Source organism: Coregonus clupeaformis, unplaced genomic scaffold (genome assembly GCF_020615455.1).
Source record: "Coregonus clupeaformis isolate EN_2021a unplaced genomic scaffold, ASM2061545v1 scaf1027, whole genome shotgun sequence".
In the NCBI taxonomy this organism is placed as follows: domain Eukaryota; kingdom Metazoa; phylum Chordata; class Actinopteri; order Salmoniformes; family Salmonidae; genus Coregonus; species Coregonus clupeaformis.
Window position 1 is genome coordinate 70,143 of NW_025534481.1, and position 23,594 is coordinate 93,736.

The window sequence follows — 23,594 nt, forward strand, 5'->3', positions numbered from 1 at the left end:
TAAAAGACAGCATTCAAGAGTAGCATTCCACACAGCAATACAGGGTTCCCAGCAAATAAGTATAAAGTAAATATCACAACCCAAGCTACTTTCAATGTACATTATATAATAAGGTGTCTGCTAGCCATGAGTTTATCTCACCTTTTCAAATGGTAAATTCCTTGACAGATTTTCAAGACTGTTTCTGACACATTCTGGATACTCTGCGTGGACCTTGTTTAGAGAGGGTGGGAAAATCACAGGGAGGCTGACAACACAACCAACCCTCTGCAGTGTGTGCAGGCAGGTGTGCTTTCAGATAAAGAGAAGCTAGTGGAATTAAACTGTGCCTAGTAGAAGCCTTAGTGCAGAGGAGCTGTGAGACTCATTCCCCAAAGGAAAACACAACCAATGTGCATGTAGAGCCTGAAAGTCATTCTGATCGCAAGGATACAGTACATTGAATATAGTAGTGCCCAACACAATCTCATGAGTGCTCATATTGTTGAAGTAATTTCCTTTTCTCCTTTGCTTTTGAAGATATCTGGTCATGGAAACATATCCCAAAATGTGATCATGTACAACAGTTTCCTGGTTTTGGTGCTGTGGTTAAACTGAGAAAATTTTGAAATTTGCAAGAATGCAGTGAAGCAAAACAATTTAGGGGACATACAGTGCCCCCTACTGACCCAACAATTACCACCCCCAAAGACAATCAACAGGTAAAGGAACAGTCCTGGCACTGATGCTATTGTTCTAACGATTAACTTAGCCTTAAGAAGCTTTTGGGTAACCGGGCCCAGACATGTTCACTCAGTTGCAATATTTTTGAGTCTGAGCAAAATGTTCCTGTTTGCAATCACGTTGGGGAACTCTGATATAATACATTTTTATATAAAAAACAGCAACACAATATATAGATATAGATATATATATATGAGTCGTAGTGTATTTGAAAGGTCAAGAAACCCCCCATTTATTACATATCGATGTACTGTACAGTTTTGTATAAAAGTACTACACGTAATATCTTGTCAGAAAATACAAGCCAAACTGGACATATATAAATCATATATAAAATTATAAAACTTTTGTTACATATTTTATCGTCATTTGAGAAGGTAAATACTGTATACATGAACGTAGGCTGGGACACCATAGTACACTTTTTTTTTTTTCCTATCAGAAAAGATCTTTGCAACAACTCATCCTCCTTGCAACACATTGATTAGCGATTGATTAGCGATCAGTTGGTAACAGTTGCAAGCTCAAAGCATCAAAGCAGGGTCTACTTTAGTTGAAGGAAACCGTTGAAGGGAAGGTCATTTTTAGGTGCTGTTTATCGGTGCAATGCAAAAGATACACATCACAGTGTTGCCTTATGATGCCTCAGACATAACATGAAAACAACAGAAAGTTGTGCTGTGATATGGACATATAAAAAATCCTTCTTTTCATTTTGTACATTTATACAGCTCATATAAAATATACCAATAGCGTACAGTAAAAGCGGGCTAGGCTATGCAACTGTCTCTCGTATAGTTGCCTCCAGTTTCTTTGGGAGTAGCGCTCTTCTCTCTTCAATATTGATGACGGGCTTCCGACAGTTCTGTCCCTGATCAAGGTATAACTTGGCGTATACTGGGTTGGAGTAGTTTATGGCCTGGAAAAAAAGCACAATAACCAAAGGAGAGTATTACTTTTACACTAAACATGGCCAGGATGTGCTAATAACCATTTCATTGGCCTACATTATATAAAATTAGATTAGATTCATTAGTTATTAAAGTCTCTCGTATCTTTCAGACGCCCAGCCTATATGGGTATATACAACAATTAACAGTGTTAATATGATCAAGTATTTTGCAGCACGTCCAGAGCCTATTGTTGCTTAACAAGCAAGACAAGGACACTGTCACTGACATCCAACCAGGTGACTGTAGACAAGCTCTAGCCATGTGGAACACCAGCAGATGGTTTCTTTCAATTATAAACTGGGTGGTTTGAGCCCTGAATACTGATTGTATTTACAGCAGTGATATATCAGACCGTATACCACGGGTATGACAAAGCATACAGTGAGGGGAAAAAAGTATTTGATCCCCTGCTGATTTTTACGTTTGCCCACTGACAAAGACATGATCAGTCTATAATTTTATTGGTAGGTTTATTTGAACAGTGAGAGACAGAATAACAACAAAAAAATCCAGAAAAACGCATGTCAAAAATGTTATAAATTTATTTGCATTTTAATGAGGGAAATAAGTATTTGACCCCTCTGCAAAACATTACTTAGTGTACTGGGTGGCAAAACCCTTGTTGGCAATCACAGAGGTCAGACGTTTCTTGTAGTTGGCCACCAGGTTGGCACACATCTCAGGAGGGATTTTGTTCCACTCCTCTTTACAGATCTTCTCCAAGTCATTAAGGTTTCGAGGCTGACGTTTGGAAACTCGAACCTTCAGCTCCCTCCACAGATTTTCTATGGGATTAAGGTCTGGAGACTGGCTAGGCCACTCCAGGACCTTAATGTGCTTCTTCTTGAGCCACTCCTTTGTTGCCTTGGCCGTGTGTTTTGGGTCATTGTCATGCTGGAATACCCATCCACGACCCATTTCAATGCCCTGGCTGAGGGAAGGAGGTTCTCACCCAAGATTTGACGGTACATGGCCCCGTCCATCGTCCCTTTGATGCGGTGAAGTTGTCCTGTCCCCTTAGCAGAAAAACACCCCCAAAGCATAATGTTTCCACCTCCATGTTTGACGGTGGGGATGGTGTTCTTCGGGTCATAGGCAGCATTCCTCCTCCTCCAAACACGGCGGGTTTTGGTCTCATCTGACCACAACACTTTCACCCAGTTCTCCTCTGAATCATTCAGATGTTCATTGGCAAACTTCAGACGGCCCTGTATATGTTCTTTCTTGAGCAGGGGGACCTTGCGGGCGCTGCATGATTTCAGTCCTTCACGGCGTAGTGTGTTACCAATTGTTTTCTTGGTGACTATGGTCCCAGCTGCCTTGAGATCATTGACAAGATCCTCCCATGTAGTTCTGGGCTGATTCCTCACCGTTCTCATGATCATTGTAACTCCACGAGGTGAGATCTTGCATGGAGCCCCAGGCAGAGGGAGATTGACAGTTATTTTGTGTTTCTTCCATTTGCGAATAATCGCACCAACTGTTGTCACCTTCTCACGAAGCTGCTTGGCGATTGTCTTGTAGCCCATTCCAGCCTTGTGTAGGTCTACTATTATTTATTATTATTATTATTATTATTATTTTTATTATTATTATTACAATCTTGTCCCTGACATCCTTGGAGAGCTCTTTGGTCTTGGCCATGGTGGAGAGTTTGGAATCTGATTGATTGATTGCTTCTGTGGACAGGTGTCTTTTATATAGGTAACAAACTGAGATTAGGAGCACTCCCTTTAAGAGTGTGCTCCTAATCTTAGCTCGTTACCTGTATAAAAGACACCTGGGAGACAGAAATCTTTCTGATTGAGAGTGGGTCAAATACTTATTTCCCTCATTAAAATGCAAATCAATTTATAACATATTTGTCATGCGTTTTTCTGGATTTTGTTGTTATTATTCTGTCTCTCACTGTTCAAATAAACCTACCATTAAAATTATAGGCTGATCATTTCTTTGTCAGTGGGGAAACGTACAAAATCAGCAGGGGATCAAATACTTTTTTCCCTCACTGTATATTTTTACTGTTCTAATTACGTTGGTAACCAGTTTATAATAGCAATAAGGCACCTCGGGGGGCCATATACCACACCCCATCGGGCATTATTGCTTAATTATAACACATATTACACACATTCTCGAGGAAGCCTTTACCGTAGCTTTCATGAATACAACATGAGATCCTGCATTGTCTCATAAACCCCACAATGACCCCAATGGCCTTGGCTTTGTATCAATATACAGTAGCCTTTTATACAGCACTAGCATAATCTCTCCCAGAGAGGACAGTAAGTTCACAGGGAGTTTACCTGTCCAGGAAGGATCTCCTTGGGGAGATGATGAACTCCTTCAGGGTGAACTGACAGAGTGTGCAGGTGACTGGACCTCACACCAACACACCAACCCTACAACACCCAATGTCAACATAAACATCACACACCAACCCTACAACACATAATCATTACAGTTTTACCTTCCAGAATAGAATAGAATAGAGTAGATATTTCTATATTGGCAACGTACCAATATCCACACTGGCATACCACTGAATCAATGTATTGGGCATGCGTTCTAAGTAGTACGCTAGTGTGGGTATTGCGTAGCCCTTGTTAGTAACTCAGGGAAAAGGGAGGATACAGGAGTAAGTGTTTCCAAACCTTATGTGGGTCCAGGGTGAAGCTTGGCTGAAGGTGATTCCCAGCATCAGCGTGATTGTCGTGGTCTACCTCATACATGTTGTATGAGGGGTTACCGATCTCTACGTTTATCCCACCATTCGCCATGGGCTGCCGCTGGACTATTTTCCCCCTGTAGATCATAACATTGATGAGGTTAAAAGAGCATTACAAACCTTCATGATTGCTTCCTACGATTAGCATGACCATTAATCACACAACAGGGGCGGCAGGTAGCTTAGTGGTTAAGAGCGTTGTGCCAGTAACCAAAAGGTCGCTGGTTCTAATCCCCGAGCAGACTAGGTGAAAAATCTGTCGATGTGCCCTTGAGCAAGGCACTTAACCCTAATTGCTCCTGTATGTCGCTCTGGATAAGAGCATCTGCTAAATGACTAAAATGTAAATGTAAATGTAAAATGTATGTAATATGAAGTGACTGGGCATCTTTTGTAATCTGTCTACTTAGAAGTAAAGACATACCTTTGCTTCCTCTTACATATGAAAACCCCCAAGGCCATGGTAGTGATGAGAATCACCAGCAGAACCAGTGGGACAATGATGGCCATGCTTCCTGTAACACACAGATCAAACTATTAGAGTTAAACATGTTCAATACGTAACGTACTTCCCTCCTCTCTGTAGTGAAACAATACAATATGTTAACGTTCCAAAAAGCTTCAGGGGGTGGAAAAATGTATTTCTTCAAAGTTCTAACAAGGTTCTTCATATGGGGACTGAATTTATATGACTCTGCTAAAGTTAAAGTCAGTCTATGGGGGTAAAAGGCTCAGTCTGCACAGTTAGGCCCTGAGAGCAATACACAGTGAAATGTCAGACTACAATCTCTGGGAGGGTAGGGTGGTTCAAAGAGTCTGAAAAGGTCTCCAAAACCCAGACAATAGCACTTTTAGAACTGAAAATAGACCGTATTTTTCTTGTAGGATTGTGTGTCTATGTTTGTGTGTGTGTGTACAGATGTAGGATCTTAATTTGAGCCAGTTTGCTACAGCAGGAAAATTATCCTGCAGCAACAGGAAATGTGAATTAATATATGGATTATAATGAATGGAAATTTTTGTAGGGGTTGATACATTTTCCGTAAGGGCAAATCAAATCTGAATTTTCAAAGTGGACATTACAAATTTTAGAATCCTTTTAAAAACTCAAATACACTACAATTTTGCAAATTCTAAGCAACAAAATAGTGATCCAATTAAGATCTTACATATATCTATATGTTTGTTTGTGTTTGTGTGTGTATGTGTGTGTTTGGGAGAGAGAGAGAGAGAGAGAGAGAGAGAGAGAGAGAGAGAGAGAGAGAGAGAGAGAGAGAGAAAGAGAGAGAGAGCAAGCGAGAGAGAGAGAGAGAGCAAGCGAGAGAGAGAGAGAGAGCAAGCGAGAGAGAGAGAGCAAGAGAGAGAGAGAGAGAGAGAGAGAGAGAGAGCTAAAGAGAGAGAGAGTCTCTTTAACACTCTTTCTCCTAACTACTCACCCCCGCTGATGTTGCCAGACAGACTGTTCTTGGGGGCAGGTCTCTCACACTGTGTACCTGACCAATCAGCTGGACACCTAAAAAAAGTCACAATGAGTATGAATAGCTGTCTGCTGGCCAAACCAAGTCTCTTTAACAAGAAGGCTATAGCATACACACACACACCACAGGAGGTTGGTGGCACCTTAATTAGGGAGAACGGGCTCGTGGTAATGACTGGACCGGAATTGGTGGAATGGTATCAAATACATCAAACACATGGTTTCCAGGTGTTTGATGCCATTCCATTTGCGCCGTTCTGGCCATTATTATGAGCCGTTCTCCCCTCAGCCGTCTCCTGTGACACGCACATCTCCTCATTTGGTAAAGTCTCAGGGAACATGCATGCATAATTCATTCCCTCATCGAGTTAAAGAAAAGAAGCAGAATCTCACCTCAGAGTCTGCACCCCAAATGGCACCCTATTTCCTGTATTTTGCACTACTTTTGACCAGGGCCAATAGGGGCCCATAGGAATCTGGTCAAAAGTGGTGCACTATGTAGGGAATAGGGTGCCATATGGGACGCATCAAGGTTTGGATGTAATCCAGAGACAGTGATCCATTACTAGTTCTCTCTTCCCCCTCCCTCGCCCAGAGGATAGGAAAACATGCAATTACATTACATGTAATCTGACAAGGGTGACCTGATGAAATGATATTAGCTGATTTTAAATAGACTGTAAGCAGCATTTAATCAAAGTTTCATTAGAGGGACTGTGGCTCGCTGCAGGTACCACATGAATCATAGTCCTGAAGGGAATGACAGCTTGTAGCTGACCTATATAATCACACCATTTGTTGCTTAGGAATATGCTTGGCTGCAGAAAACGGTTCTCTAGCACTTACAGACTGGGTTATTATCCTGTTTTCACAAAATGTATTGAGAGGCTAGTGCAAAGAGAGAAACATAAGGTGTGTTTGTGCTGTGAATGAGGGGACGAGGAACATGTCAAATGTGTTGGTTCTATTGTACAATATGTTAGACAAACAGACAGACAGAGGTACTGGTGAGAGTCTGAGTGGGGGAGTGATGTGCAGAGTGGGATGCTGCTGGAAAGTGAGACAGTGAGGGCTGGTCTCGGAAATGGCAGGAGAGGAGGAGGGAAGGAGATGAGGAGAGGAGGAAGGGGGGAAGAGAGGAGGGGTAAAAGTCAGACCTACTTGCACTGGGGATTGTTTAAGGCAGTTAATGTGCAAATCCCTTTATTCTGACAGTAGTTATCACAGGGGTTGGCCCGCTGGTCACAGCGCTGGTTCAAGAACCCAGGCGTGCAGCTGCAGCAAAGAGGAATTATAGCCACATAAACGGATCATATATGGAGGAATACAGAGACAAAGTCTGCGTCTGAAATGGCACCCTATTCCCTATAAAGTGCACTACTTTTGACCAGGGCCCACATAAGGAATAGGGTGCCATTTTGGACGCACAGATCAAAGACGATAGTGCACAACACATTCTCACAGTCCACCAGCTCGGGCCATTGGATGACACGAAGTATGAAACCGAACAGATGAAGCTAGGCCCTATTCCATCCTAGTGTTTCCATAGGATGTGTGTGTGTTCAGGTGAGAAAGCAAAGCATTACGGCAAGCAATCCATCCAATGTCACGCCAAGTGGGAGCAAAATAAGTTTAACTGCTGGAATAGCCTACAGATTGTTGTTTGAGATCTATAGCATGACACATATAGCCCTCTAGGTATGTCTTTCTTCCCCACCAACAACCCAATACAACAAGCAATCGGATGACATAAAAATAAAAGCATTAAAAAAACATAAACACATTTTCCCACAAGGGAAACCGCTCATTCAAAGCTGTAGTATCTGAGGCAATGGTATCTAACAGTATCTATGCATACTCTTTAAAGCTAGAATCCTTAATTGAAACAATTACAAAGCACCCACCCCACCTCTGTTTTGGTAATAGGCTGAGGGATGGGCCTGGAGAAATGTAACCACTCTCAAATTGATAGACAGAGCTATGGATGCAAGGGCGGACCGTCCATGATATCACAATTATAGTTTAACAATGTTTTAAGGATATACAGTGTTTGTTGACATTTACATTGTTTACACACATTGGAGTAAAATAAGATTATATTTTGGGTTCTGATGGGGTATGACACTTGAATTAAGCTCATGAGGCATTTGTAAGTTATATTCTTCAAGAATCAATTGGTATATATAATTAATTTGGCTATAAAGACTGAAACACTTGTACAATACAGTATATGATTAATTCCAAAAGTCCAAATATTGATGATGCAACTAATGGTTCTAGCTTGGGGCTCCACAAAGGGAGGTACATAGAAGATCAACTTTGAAAAGCCTCTTGTGAGTGATGCAAGCCCATGAAACAAACACAACCAAAAGCCTCTGTATACTTTAATATGGTATATCATATAATCTGCAAGAGAAAATGGAAAACTGAAACCGTTTTATCTTGGAAAAACGTGGAAATAAGCCACCTCAGTGTGAAACCTCATTATTTTCTACTACGTTCCCATCTTAGTATCCTGGGTCTAATACAGTCTCTAGTACAGTCCCTGCTCTGTCTCTCACAGCAAAACCACAAAACCACTTTCAATACCACTAATTGTATCAGTGCTGTGTGAGATACAACTGAAAGCAGAATGAAGAGAAATACAATGGCTGCGTTTACACAGGCAGCCCAATTGTGATCTTCTGCCAATCAGATCAGATCTTTTGCCAATAATTCAGCTAAATATCAGAATTGGGCTGCCTGTGTAAACACAGTCAAAGAGATGTACAGTACTTTGATGAGAAAACTGATGATGACAACCTACTCAATTGAAAGCAATAGAATCAATAGAAATAATAACAATTGTGCTGACTCACTGGCAGAATGGCAGGCTGGTCTCAGGGTCCTGGTGACAGGTTCCTCCGTTGTAACAGTATCCATCACACAGCTGACAGGTGGCTGCCACTCTGCCGTTACTGCAGCTGTACAGAAATGAAGGGAATATGGCAATGACTTCATAAAGCATTTTAAGCATATTTATAATGCATTTATAACACCTTATGCATTTACTTACTTGCAGGACACGTTGTCTGTCTCCGGGTTGACAATACACGGTGCCCCTCGACACTGGAGACATCTGTCCACTTCACATTTCGCTCCCTCATATCTGGTTGAACACACACACTCCACGTGACCCTTGCTAGACAGGGTACAAGCCTTCGAATTGGTGCAGTAGTGATGGCAGATATCTGGAACCAAGATGGAGAAAAACAAGTTTATTTATTTCATGTGTTACATTCCACTGTATCAATCAGTGCAAAATCAATTTGTTCAGCCCTTGAAACTGAGCCGTTGCAAGCAAACAAGCATCTTTTGAAGTGATTTTCCTATCAAACTTCTTTTAAACCACCAGAGAGAGGGTGGAGGAGACTAACAAAATATTCCAACTGATCTTTATTGTTGAGGTAAATGTGGAAACCACAAACCCCTCTCTTCTCATTGCGGAGACTGAACACAACATGAAATATTGATCGATTGCTTGTCCTAAAACAGGCCAATCTTAGTGTGTGTGTGTGTGTGTGTGTGTGTGTGTCTGACTCACGGTAGAGACAACGCTCCCCAGTGTACTCGGCCATACAGCGACACACTGGCTGGTTCCCCCTGCTGACGTCACAGGTGCCCCCATTCAGACAGTAGTTATCGCATACCCTTCTCTCACAGACCGGCCCTGTGAACCCCACAGCACAACGACATGTAGGCCTCCCTGAGAGAGATCGAGAGAGAGAGAGGGAGGGAGAGATCGAGAGAGAGAGAGGGACAGAGAGAGAAGGGGGAGGAGGGAGGAGGGAGGAAGAGAGAGAGAGAGAGAGAAGGGGGAGGAGGGAGGAGGGAGGAAGAGAGAGAGAGAGAGAGAGAGAGAGAGAGAGAGAGAGAAGGGGGAGAAAAATGTAGTTTGATATATTTGACATTCTATTGAAATTGGCTCAAAATTGTGTAGCACAAATCAATATAATCACAAGCATTTCCACTGTCCAACAGTCATAATGGAAAAGCAAGCAAACACAAGGCAGATGTGATTTCTCTCACATTTCAGATATTCAAAACCAATTCCCATCCAAATAGACACAAACACACACACACACACACACACACACACACACACACACACACACACACACACACACACACACACACACACACACAAAGGTGATGCCCACAAAGAGACCTCCAAGGTCCAATGTTTTCTAAACAGCCATGTCTATTTGCACTGGAAGGATTTCAACTAGTTTCACACTGGTCCTATGACCGCTTGGAGAGCTTACATCTGAAATACAACATCTGCTGCCTGCTCCTGACTGGGATGAATAGAAACTAACTGTGTGTGTGTGTGCCTGCGCGCGTGTGTGTTTGTATGTGTGTGTGTGTGTGTCTGAAGTTATTTCTCCTGCTGTTCCATCCCATCTGTCAGCTAAGGGGTAAGGTGTTATTGATGTCGCCATGCCAACACTAACATTTAACTGTTATTTCACACATTAATATTTGACCACCCCATTTCCTCGCTTCAAACTCCTCCCAAATATTTCCTCGGAAGAGAAAGAAAAGAGAAAAGCTTGATCCATTTATTTATATCTCCACTCTCAATTATTTATTTTGAAGAGAAAAAATAAATCCCTTGCTATGCATTTACTGTAACGGAACAGGGAACTGGACTTTGGGGACTTTAATGTGTTTTAACAACTGTTAAAAAATGGATAGCAATGCCGCACATAAAGCGTGTCTTGCATATTCATGGTGGTACTGTAGACGTATTCGCTAATGCAATACCAAAGTGGGGCCATACTGTCACGCCCTGGCCTTGAGAGGCCGGTTGTCTTTAGTTGGTTTGGTCAGGGCGTGAGTATCTATGTTAGAATTTCTATGTTTAGGTTCTAGTTTTCCTATTTCTATGTCTGGCCGGATATAATTCCCAATCAGAGGCAGCTGTCGCTCATTGTCTCTGATTGGGGATCATACTTAGGTAGCCCATTGCCTACTGTGTATTGTGGGATCTTGTTCCTGTTAGGCTGGTGTGTGTATAGCCCTTTGGACTTCACGTTACCTTGTTTTGTTGAGTGTTTACTTAGTTAAACATGTACGCTTTTCACGCTGCACCTTGGTCCGACCCGTCTCTCAACGTTCGTGACACATACACACTGTATTTTCAGATGCATCTATAGCTTATATCTCTCAAGGGTAGTCAAACTAAGGGATTTTCACTGCACTTTCCTATGGCTCCCTGACAATCAATGACTACATAGAGCAGGAGTGTCAAACTCATTCCATGGAGGGCCGAGTGTCTGCTGGTTTGAGTTATTTCCTTTACATTAGTGTCCAATTAAGATCTATACAACCAGGTGTGGGGAGTTCCTAACTAATCAGTGACCTTAATTGATCCATCTAGTACAAGGGAGGAGTGAAAACCCGCAGACACTCTGCCCTCCATGGAATAAGTTGGACACGCGACGTAGAGCGATAGTTATTTAGAAGCAGATTATCAATCATGAAGCCAGAAGTTGTCACAGCAGAACTGGCATCTGTGGGCAAGATCTCATTGGTTGACAGGACAGGGGCCTTGGTCCCAACCAGGTCCCAAACCTAATTTCCCATAGTCATGGATGGATGAGCGCCCTCTCCTGTCCTGGAGGTCCCAGAGGAAGAGCAGGGAGCACACACACACACACACACACACGTAGCAGAAGGGGCTTACCTATGGAAGAGCCTGAGCATGTGCCCCCGTTCTGACAGTAGTCTTTACAGTGGTTGACTTCACAGCGCTCCCCGGAGAAATTTGGCCAGCAGTAACATCGCAGCTCCCCCTTCTCGTTGGTGATGCATCGTCCTCCATTGTCGCAGGCGGGGCGACACAGCTCTCCTGAAAGCAAATAATGTAGGCCCACGTGTTAAGAGTAAAACCATGGCAACCTTGACCTGCTCCCATTAATATCTAACGAGGGGATTAACCCAACTTTCTAAAAGGCTGGAACTCAAATGGGCTGTCCTGACTATTCTATGCACGACTGCTTGCACCGTACCTTCACTTTCACTCCAATTTACTCAGCATATGAAAGATCCAGTCTCAGTTGGATGTGGATCAAATGAAAGCATTGCAGGTTGACAGGCAGATCAGGCCTACTGTACTGAGATGTTAGTGTCCCTGCAGCCTACTGTACTGAGATGTCAGTGTCCCTGCAGCCTACTGTACTGGGATGTCAGTGTCCCTGCAGCCTACTGTACTGAGATGTCAGTGTCCCTGCAGCCTACTGTACTGGGATGTCAGTGTCCCTGCAGCCTACTGTACTGAGATGTCAGTGTCCCTGCAGCCTACTGTACTGAGATGTCAGTGTCCCTGCAGCCTACTGTACTGAGATGTTAGTGTCCCTGCAGCCTACTGTACTGAGATGTCAGTGTCCCTGCAGCCTACTGTACTGAGATGTCAGTGTCCCTGCAGCCTACTGTACTGAGATGTCAGTGTCCCTGCAGCCTACTGTACTGAGATGTCAGTGTCCCTGCAGCCTACTGTACTGAGATGTCAGTGTCCCTGCAGTCTACTGTACTGAGATGTCAGTGTCCCTGCAGCCTACTGTACTGAGATGTCAGTGTCCCTGCAGCCTACTGTACTGAGATGTCAGTGTCCCTGCAGCCTACTGTACTGAGATGTCAGTGTCCCTGCAGTCTACTGTACTGAGATGTCAGTGTCCCTGCAGCCTACTGTACTGAGATGTCAGTGTCCCCTGCAGCCTACTGTACTGAGATGTCAGTGTCCCTGCAGTCTACTGTACTGAGATGTCAGTGTCCCTGCTCATTGAATAGCTGGTTGACAGTTAGGCCTACTGTACCCAACACATTGGTGTCCTACTGTACCTGATGTGTTGGTGTCCCTGCAGGTCCTGTTTATTAGCGTGGTCCCCTCAGGACAGAAACAGCTGGCTCCGGCAGGGTTGAGCAGACACAGGAAGTCACAGCCCATCCTCAGGCACGGATTGGACACTGACACAACCAATGGGACAAAGGTTAGAAAGCAGGGTCTGTGAGTTTGTAGAGTGTAGTACGTAGAAGACTGTGCACTGTAGCACTGTTGTTGAGTGGACCTGGTTGGTTGCAGTTCGTGTATTCTGTGCATTTGACATTATGTAACACAGACAAAATAATGAATATCAAGATGACACACTAAGAGAAAATCATGTTCTGTCATAATGAAAGGCTCAAACTTTTCAAAGACCTTAAGTATTGTATAGTAGAAGAGCAATCAAACATAACATGAGACACTATTATTTTGTGTACAGCAGCATTAAATCAAACATGAGATCCTTTTTATTGTGTTTAACTGAGAGAGAATAACAGTGTGAACCTCTGGGCTGGAGCTAGGGCTAATGATGCATCAGGGAGGGCTTCAACTGGCCCTTAAAAGTGGCATATAGAGGCGTAAAGTTCCCACCAAACAGATGACCACATTGTCATTCAACTCTCACAGAACACCCACAGAACCAGACCGACAGTAAACAAACAACTGCCAGCAGTCATTGGAGAGAGGGAATAGGAGAGGAAAGGGAGAGGGAGCCAGAGAGAGAGAGAGAGAGAGAGAGAGAGAGAGAGAGAGAGAGCGAGAGAGAGAGAGAGAGACAGAGAGAGAGAGAGAGAGTGAGAGTGAGACAGACCGACAGACAGACAGACCGACAGAGTGAGAGGAGAGAAAGAGAGAGACGGAAAGAAAGAGAATGGGGAAAGAGAAAGTGATTGTTAAGGTGATTGTTAGCCTACCATCTTGCTGTTTGAAGCGATGGAGGACCAAGATAATGGAGGGTCTCTCTACTCCCAGATGGAGCCGTTCCATTGGCTGTTTTCCGTACTTATGGACCCGGAAGACATCATTCCTCATCCCGATCCCATAGATATAGTCCTCAAAGATATCAATCCTTACAGGCTGGGAAAGACCTTGGGAGAGAACAAGTGGTAACAACTGTAACACTAGACTAGTAAGGGAGAAAATGGGCCCCTCAATAATTAATCTGAATTCTAAATAATAGCAAATAATATTTTGCAACATTTTCTATTGCTCTACCCTCCACCCTTGAAGGGATGAGCCGAGCGCATTTGATAACAATGACAAAAAGTTGAGGGAATGGACAATTAAAGAAGATGCAACCTGCAACGTAACCCTTTACACTCGTACCTGTATACGGGTTGAAAATGGCAGATATGGACACTAAATAATCGCCTAAATTGGAACACAGTGGCTGTACAGTGACATGACATCAGAGCTCTGTATGGGTTTTGACTGACAACCGCTCTGAACTTGAGCACCGCATGCGACAGGAAGTTGCCCCCATCCCTCCTGCTAATTGGGCAACTTTAGCAAATTGTTGGCTGTCTGAGCGAGGGAAATGCTGTAAATTAAGATGACTCAATGTATTTTGAAAGACGGGATGTTGAGGATGATAAAAAATACTGCTTTGATGTCATACAAGCAAGCCAAACACCTGTGAGTCCAAATGCGCGCTTCACATTTCTCTATCATAAAACTCATTTAATATACAGTGTCAACGTTTATGATCACTATGTTTGATGTAGTTACAAGATGACATGGCGTTATACCCGTGTTGTCCTGAACAGAATGAGCCTATGTTTGTTGTATTGTGAAGCGAATTTGCCGCGGCACACGCATCTGAATGCACTCATGACTCCATTCTATGCGCACCAAAATTACGATCTGCTTCTCTGAATTGCCTTGTGAAAGCCTAACTATGTTGCCAATAGAACAAGCTTTCAACCAACCATGCCCACCTGACTCAGATTGCGATGTATTTATTGGATTGCGTAAACTACAACAGTAATTGTGTAAAGGCGGGCATGCAGGGCTGTGTTCCAAACAAAACAACTACAAGTGTGCTTGCTCTAATTCCTCAACGGCACAGCTAGCAGCGCAAAAAAAAAAGTACCTTATAGTTGAATACGTTATTTGACTTCATTGAAACTGTGCACACTTTGGAGAGGTGTGTGGCCACTTGGAGACACCAATTTTTGTCTTATGTTGCACCTACCCCAAACTTTACAATAATATTCTTATGTTACTGAACGTATTCAGAGTATTTTCAGATTTCCTTATCTACAAATGCGGCAAAAATGTCAAATGCACATCAAATCAACAGTGTAATGTTTGGATTCAGTCTTGTGTCAGGTAAACTGTTGTGTACTCACCTTTAGTCTAATCATTTTCCCATAATCTCCAAACTGTTCCCTTTTAATTGCTACCATGGTTATGCATATGCTTTCCATATTACTTCTGTAGGAAACATTTCAATTTTGCCCTATCCATATAGGCCAATTTCAATGAGTGTAAAGGGTTAAGGACATGCATGTCTTCTGTGTTAGTCTGTGCTTTGCTCACCATGTGTACTGCTCACCACCACCACAGAGTCCGATCCATCGAATCGAACGCTCCCAATCACAGACAACTCTGTATCAGCCCAGTACAAACGCTGGTTGAAATAATCAATGGCAAGTCCTGTGAAGATGTAAAATATATTATTCGCTCTATGTGTGCTGTTGTAAAGTGCAGCAAACTTTCCTTCTGACAGGTGCTGCATTCTATCAAAATGTATCACTCTACACTAAAATAAACCAGATATTGATTAGCCTAGATATGATATGATGCAGAAAATAAATATACAAGTACACAGCTCCATACTTCCTGCTTATGGGTGCTTACTGAAGGTATTGTTCTATGTCACATGACCAGAAGTTCCAGAACACCTACCACTGGGTCTCCTGAGGTTCTTCTCCAGTAAGATTCTCCTCATAGACCCATCCATGGCAGCCTCCTCGATGTGGGAGTGGTCTCCTACCACTGTCCAGTACATCATCCTATAGGAAGTACAGGAAGTAAGTAAAGGAAGTATAGGTCATTTTTACAGGTATAAAGGACAGAGCAGAGGACCAGGCATAATCTGTTGTGTATCTGTCCAAAGAGAAAATATAGTCTAAAATGTGTCAATGTGATATGTGGTTGTTTTATCTAGCAACTAAAATGTAATTAATGTAAGGATTAATCTTACCCTCGAGCTGGGTTAACAGTGATAGAGTAAGGCTCCCCAGCGATGTCTGTGATGAGAAGAGAGCAGTTTGGCCCTCCCAGCTGGCCCACGTTGATGGAATATCTGAGCCTCCTCCAGTGGGCGTTGTAGTAGCTAAACCAGTGCATCCTGGAGTGGTCTGTCCAGTAGATGTTGCCAGTCACCCAATCTGCAGATATATCCCTGGGCCTTCTGAAGTCAGGACACTGCAGAAGAAGAATGTGTTTACACATTTACTGACGTGACTTTCATACTGCTTACCTGGAAATTGACTTAAAAACCTAGAGCATGTAGACACACACATTCTCTCTCTCCCTTTCTCTCTCTCTCTCTCTCTCTGTCAAAATACACTACTAGACCAAAAGTATGTGGACACCTGCTCGTCAAACATCTCATTCCAAAATCATGGGCATTAATATGGAGTTGGTCCCCCCTTTGCTGCTATAACAGCCTCTTTCAGCCACAAGACCATTAGTGAGGTTGGGCACTGATGTTGGATAATTAGGCCTGGCTCGCAGTCAGCGTTCCAATTCATCCCAAAAGTGTTTGATGGGGTTGAGGTCAGGGCTCTGTGCAGGCCAGTTAAGTTCTTCCACACCGATCTCAACAAACCATTTATGTATGGACCTCGCTTTGTGCACGGGGGCATTGTCATGCTGAAACAGGAAAGGGCCTTCCCCATTCTGTTGTCACAAAGTTGGAAGCACAGAATCGTCTAGAATGTAATTGTATGCTGTAGCGTTACGATTTCCCTTCACTGGAACTAAGGGTCCTAGCCCAAACCATGAAAAACAGCCCCAGATCATTATTCCTCCTCCATCAAACTTTACAGTTGGCATGGTGCATTTGGGCAGGTAGCATTCTCCTGGCGTCTGCCAAACCCAGATTTGTCTGTCGGACTGCCAGATGGTGAAGCGTGATTCATCACTCCAGAGAATGCGTTTCCACTCCTCCAGAGTCCAAAGGCGGCGAGCTTTACACCACTCCAGCCGATGCTTGGTATTGCGCATGGTGATCTTAGGCTTGTGTGTGGCTGCTCGGCCATGGAAACCCATTCCATGAAGCTCCCAACAAACAGTTATTGTGCTGATGTTGCTTTCAGAGGCAGTTAGTGAGTGTTGCAACCGAGGACAGATTATTTTTTACGGGCTTCGCACTTCAGCACTCGGCGGTCCCGTTCTGTGAGCTCGTGTGGCCTACCACTTTGCGGCTGAGCAGTTGTTGCCCCTAGACGCTTCCACTTCACAATAACAGCACTTAAAGTTGACTGAGCAAGCTCTAGGAGGGCAGAAATTTGATGAACTGACTGGTTGGTGCCACGTTGAAAGTCACTGAGCTCTTCAGTAAGGCCATTCTACTGCCAATGCTTGTCTATGGAGCTTGCATGGCTGTCTGCTCGATTTGATACACCTGTCAGCAACTAGTGTGGCTGAAATAGCCGAATCCACTAATTTGAAGGGGTGTCCATATACTTTTGTCTATATAGTGTAATTTCAGTTCAAGTGACAAATCAGTGCCACAGTGCTCTTTGAAGTCACACAGTGTGGTCTTTGGGGGCTCCTGTGTTCTGTCCCCTTCCCTCCCTTTCCCAGGGCTCAAATCAAACCAATTAATGTCAGAGATATTGAGTGGCTGTTAGGTCCTGTTCTGTTCTATTCTGGTCTCATAGGGAGAGCAGTTAAATAGTTTAGAGATCCAGATGGAAACCAGTCACTGAGGAAATAGTCTCGCTTTGCTACACTCATGTCTGTCGTATGAGAGTATGGAACTTGGAATTACTACCATCAAAACTAATTTAATATTTTCAAGGTTGCATTTTCAGGAGAAATAACAAAGAACTTCAGATATTTTCCTTACTTTAGTGATTTCCAAAAGGTGTTAATATGCAGTGTTGGGGGTAATACATAATCCGATTACTTTTACGAGTAATGGAGTAAAGTAACGTGTTACTTTTTAAAATTGGGTAATATTATTAGTTACTTGTCAACCAACACGTGTGTTACTTTCAGAATCTGTTTGCATGATCCGATCTTGACTTGTTTCCTCATTTAGTTTTCGAGCGAGCGGAGAAAGGCTGTTTGGAGAAATGTCAGGACAGCTGCCTCCATAAAAATGTATAGAGGGCACACCTCTGATCTTTGCCATTGATCGCTTCTGTGATAGCAAAGCCCATAGAGGGCTTTACTGTCTAGTGGCAAGTGTGCCCTCTATACATCTCTATGGGTCCGTGTAGCCTATGTGCGGTCTATAAGAGAGAAAGATTTTGAATGAAAAGATAGGATATATATGGCTAATTAAGCAGCCCATATGATAGCGCAGCACAGGAAAGGTTTGCATGGCGTCCCCATATTGTGTCAGCATCCAAGGGACTGCCAACTCAGGTCTACTAGCCGTCGCTCTCTCGGGGGTAAACCCTTTTGTCCCCTGGCATACTGGCCTTTTCTATGAAGTTTTTTTTCTGTTGGTTATTTTAATTACGTTTTAAATACTATAGAATTTGTATGCATTCACAATTGTAGACTGCACGATCAATTTGGGGTTTGTCTGAACAGTATTTCTATCTCAACTCTGTGCGAAGTGTTTTCAAATCTCAGGGTTTTGGATATATTTACATCTCAAGCAAACTCATGGATAGTCTTAACCTCTTAACTTGTTTAGAGTGCTTACAATGTACAAATATAATTTCACCTTCCTACAGCAGAGCCATTTGAAAGCCACTGATATCAATAGATGTCAGAATACATTTGATAAGATAATAGCCTACTCTTGTGCCCCGAACAAAACCAAGGGTGCTATGACAGTAATTAAAAGGAATCTTAATATGAAGGTGGGGGTCTCTGGGGGAGACACTGATGGTCAGTATTGTTAAACCTCTGCACTACATTATCTTTGTCCTCCATTTATGTACCAAATGCTTTTCATAAATCCTTTTTTGAAGACCTGAAGCTTAAATTGTTAGACTTCCCAGACTCAGTGACCATCCTTGGGGGAGATTTTAACTTGACTCTAGATCCTACTATTAATACCACCAGTGCTAATATCTTGGCACTCCGGGCACCTTCAAATTATATTAAGACCTTTTTAGATGACTTGAGCATCGTGGATGCCTGGCGCCTAAGGAATTCTAGTACTAGAGATGATATCTTATTTTCTCCCCATCATCAGTCTTTCTCACAAATTGATTATGTTTTAACCTCCCTGTTTTTCTGAAATGTATATCCCATGCAAACATTTTACCTATGCTGTTATCTGACCATTCTCCCTTATTGATTTCTTTTGAGATTTCTCCAGGATTCACAGGTTTTAAGAGATGGCGTTTCATTGTTTTTCTTTTGCAGGATAGGGAATTCTTAAACTACATTTTGATTTCTTACAGGTTAATGCACAACCAGGGGTAGGCCAACATACATTATGGGAAGTAACAAAGTGTTGCATTATAGGAATATCAAATCAGAATAAAAAACACAACCATCAGATTTCTTAATTAGAGAGAGAAATAGCCCATCTAGAGTTGATGCAAAAGTCTAACTACACTGAAGATGGGCAGAGAGAACTCACCATTCTTAAAACTGAGAATAAGATGGTGACTAGTTCTAGGGCTGAATTTATTCATTTGAAAGCGAGACAGAATGACTATGAGAATGCGGATAGACCGAGTAGGCACTTGGCAATGAAACTAAAGCAAATTGAACATTTGTCAACTATTGATGTCATTAGGAACAATAACGCTGACCTTTGTAGCCTTCCCTCCCAAATTAATCATACTTTCACTACTTTGTATTCCAATCTGTTTACTTCTGAGCTCCCTAAAGACTATAGGAAGATGTTGTCCTTTAAAAATTTATTGGAACTTCCTTCCCTTTCTCTTAATCAAGTCAGTCTATTAGATGCTCCCATCTCCTTGGCAGAACTGAAGACTGCCTTTGATTCAATGTCAAAATCCAAGTCTCCAGGGTTGGATGGTATCCCTCCTGAATTATTGTTGGCTGTGTGGGATTTAGTCGGATCTGTATTACTAGACTCAATCAAACACTCGCTGGAGATTGGGACATTCCATAGGGACCACAAAAAAGCTATTATTTCCCTGCTATTGAAAGGTGTGGACCCACTTGAATGTTCAAGCTACAGGCCCTTATCAATTTTGAAATGTGATTTTAAACTCTTTGCGAAGGTCTTGTCAAAAAGACTACAGACTTGCATATCATCATTGGTTAATTCTGACCAATCAGGATTCATAAAGGGTTGGTTGGCTTCAGACGACATATACTGCCTATTCCATATTATAGACTCCACTGCCTCTCAACCACAGGCTTGCACTGTCCTCTCATTAGATGCAGAGAAGGTGGTTTGATCGTGTTGAATGGACTGTTTTTGAACTTGTATACTGAACAGTATACTGAACAAAAATACAAACGCAACATGTAAAGTGTTGGTCCCATGTTTCATGAGCTGAAATAAAAGATCCCAGAAATTTTCCAGATGCGGAAAAATGTTATTTCTCTCAAATTTTGTGCACAAATCTGTTTAGATCCCTGTTAGTGAGCATTTCTCCTTTGCCAAGATACTCCATTCACCTGACACGTGTGACATATCAAGAAGCTGATTAAAACAGCATGATCATTACACAGGTGCACCTTGTGCTGGGGACAATGAAAGGCCACTCTAAAATGTGCAGTTTTGTCACACAACACCACAGATGTCTCAAGTTTTGAGGGAGCGTGCAATTGGCATGCTGACTTCAGGAGTGTCCACCAGAGCTGTTGCCATATAATTGAATGTTAATTTCTCTACCATAAGCCGCATTTTACAGAATTTGGCGGGGGGGTTGCTGAGGAGTATTTCTGTCTGTAATAAAGCACTTTTGTGCGGAAAACTAATTCTGATTGGCTGGGTCTGGCTCCCCAGTGGGTAGGCCTGGCTCCCCAGTGGGTGGGCATATGCCCTCCCAGCCCCACCCATGGCTGCGCCCCTGCTCAGTCATGTGAAATCCATAGATTAGGGCCTAATGAGTTTATTTCACTTGATTAATTTCTTATATGAACTGTAACTCACTAAAATCGTTGAAATTGTTGCATGTTGCATTTATATTTTTGTTCAGTATAGTATGGTCCGCACCCTATATACAGTGGGGAGAACAAGTATTTGATACACTGCAGGTTTTCCTACTTACAAAGCATGTAGAGGTCTGTAATTTTTATCATAGGTAAACTTCAACTGTGAGAGACGGAATCTAAAACAAAAATCCAGAAAATCACATTGTATGATTTTTAAGTAATTAATTTGCATTTTATTGCATGACATAAGTATTTGATACATCAGAAAAGCAGAACTTAATATTTGGTACAGAAACCTGTGTTTGCAATTACAGAGATCATACGTTTCCTGTAGGTCTTGACCAGGTTTGCACACACTGCAGCAGGGATTTTGGCCCACTCCTCCATACAGACCTTCTCCAGAGCCTTCAGGTTTCGGGGCTGTCGCTGGGCAATACGGACTTTCAGCTCCCTCCAAAGATTTTCTATTGGGTTCAGGTCTGGAGACTGGCTAGGCCACTCCAGGACCTTGAGATGCTTCTTACGGAGCCACTCCTTAGTTGCCCTGGCTGTGTGTTTCGGGTCGTTGTCATGCTGGAAGACCCAGCCACGACCCATCTTCAATGCACTTACTGAGGGAAGGAGGTTGTTGGCCAAGATCTCATGATACATGGCCCCATCCATCCTCCCCTCAATACGGTGCAGTCGTCCTGTCCCCTTTGCAGAAAAGCATCCCCAAAGAATTATGTTTCCACCTCCATGCTTCACGGTTGGGATGGTGTTCTTGGGGTTGTACTCATCCTTCTTCTTCCTCCAAACACGGCAAGTGGAGTTTAGACCAAAAAGCTCTATTTTTGTCTCATCAGACCACATGACCTTCTCCCATTCCTCCTCTGGATCATCCAGATGGTCATTGGCAAACTTCAGACGGGCCTGGACATGCGCTGGCTTGAGCAGGGGGACCTTGCGTGCGCTGCAGGATTTTAATCCATGATGGCGTAGTGTGTTACTAATGGTTTTCTTTGAGACTGTGGTCCCAGCTCTCTTCAGGTCATTGACCAGGTCCTGCCGTGTAGTTCTGGGATGATCCCTCACCTTCCTCATGATCATTGATGCCCCACGAGGTGAGATCTTGCATGGAGCCCCAGACCGAGGGTGATTGACCATCATCTTGAACTTCCATTTTCTAATAATTGCGCCAACAGTTGTTGCCTTTTCACCAAGCTGCTTGCCTATTGTCCTGTAGCCCATCCCAGCCTTGTGCAGGTCTACAATTTTATCCCTGATGTCCTTACACAGCTCTCTGGTCTTGGCCATTGTGGAGAGGTTGGAGTCTGTTTGATTGAGTGTGTGGACAGATGTCTTTTATACAGGTAACGAGTTCAGACAGGTGCAGTTAATACAGGTAATGAGTGGAGAACAGGAGGGCTTCTTAAAGAAAAACTAACAGGTCTGTGAGAGCCGGAATTCTTACTGGTTGGTAGGTGATCAAATATTTATGTCATGCAATAAAATGGAAATGAATTACTAAGAAATCATACAATGTGATTTTCTGGATTTTTGTTTTAGATTCCGTCACTCACAATTGAAGTGTACCTATGATAAAAATTACAGACCTCTACATGCTTTGTAAGTAGGAAAACCTGCAAAATCGTCAGTGTATCAAATACTTGTTCTCCCCACTGTCCAGGCCCCACTGCCCATGTCCAGACTGGCCATTCCGCCGCCCCCGAGATTGTCCTACAAAGATCCACATGACAGGGTTGTCCTCTGAGTCCCGGCCTATTTGCACTTTAATTAGCACCGCTAGCCCATTATGCAAAACATTTACATTTCACCTATTAAGATCAAAGAAACAGTCCACCATATCTCTCTGTATGCTGATGACATCTTACTCTATTTGTCCGACGTCTCTAATTCTCTATCACACGTACTTGACCTCTAAAGAATTGGGCTCCTTCTCTGGCTATAAAATATCTTAATGCCTCTAAACGCCACAGCCAAACAAATCACATTACCCTCTTTACCTATCACTTTAGAAAATAAGAGATTATTTCGATCCAATTTGGAACTCATTGTTAATGAGAATTTCAGTGCAACATTGGAAAAAATAAAGTAGATGGTCTCCACTTCATGTTACTCTTTATGGGAGAGTTTCGGTTATTAAAATGAATGTACTCCCCCGTATTAATTTCCTGTTTTCAATGCTTCCTCTTCCTCCCCCAAGTTCACTCTTTAAGGACATAGATATACACTACATTACGAAAAGTATGTGGACACCTGCTCATTGAACATCTTATTCCAAAATCATGGGCATTAATATGGAATTGGTCCCCCCTTTGCTGCTATAACAGCCTCTGGGAAGGCTTTCCACTAGAACATTGCTGCGGGGACTTGCTTCCATTCAGCCAGAGGCATTTTGGAACTCGGTAGTGAGTGTTGCAACCGAGGACAGACGATTTTTACACGCTACGCGCTTCAGCTCTCGGCGGTCCCGTTCTGTGAGCTTGTGTGGCCTAACACTTTGCGGCTGAGCCATTGTTACTCCTAGATGTTTCCACTTCACAATAACAGCACTTACAGTTGACC

The 23,594-nt window shown here is 42.9% G+C and overlaps 1 protein-coding gene across 1 annotated transcript in view; it reads right to left on the bottom strand.

Moving 5' to 3' along the window:
• Nucleotides 1–926: 926 nt before the first annotated feature.
• The window catches only part of LOC121556378 (low-density lipoprotein receptor-related protein 1B), a gene marked incomplete at its 5' end in the record, with an annotated part of 116,726 nt that continues 94,058 nt past the window's right edge, over nucleotides 927–23,594 (bottom strand). The window contains 14 exon segments of the mRNA XM_045217360.1: nucleotides 927–1,642; nucleotides 3,983–4,078; nucleotides 4,331–4,481; nucleotides 4,829–4,919; nucleotides 5,841–5,917; nucleotides 8,740–8,844; nucleotides 8,937–9,111; nucleotides 9,465–9,626; nucleotides 11,610–11,774; nucleotides 12,764–12,889; nucleotides 13,661–13,834; nucleotides 15,288–15,404; nucleotides 15,657–15,763; nucleotides 15,955–16,178. Coding sequence (XP_045073295.1) covers nucleotides 1,499–1,642; nucleotides 3,983–4,078; nucleotides 4,331–4,481; nucleotides 4,829–4,919; nucleotides 5,841–5,917; nucleotides 8,740–8,844; nucleotides 8,937–9,111; nucleotides 9,465–9,626; nucleotides 11,610–11,774; nucleotides 12,764–12,889; nucleotides 13,661–13,834; nucleotides 15,288–15,404; nucleotides 15,657–15,763; nucleotides 15,955–16,178 — 1,914 coding nt within the window.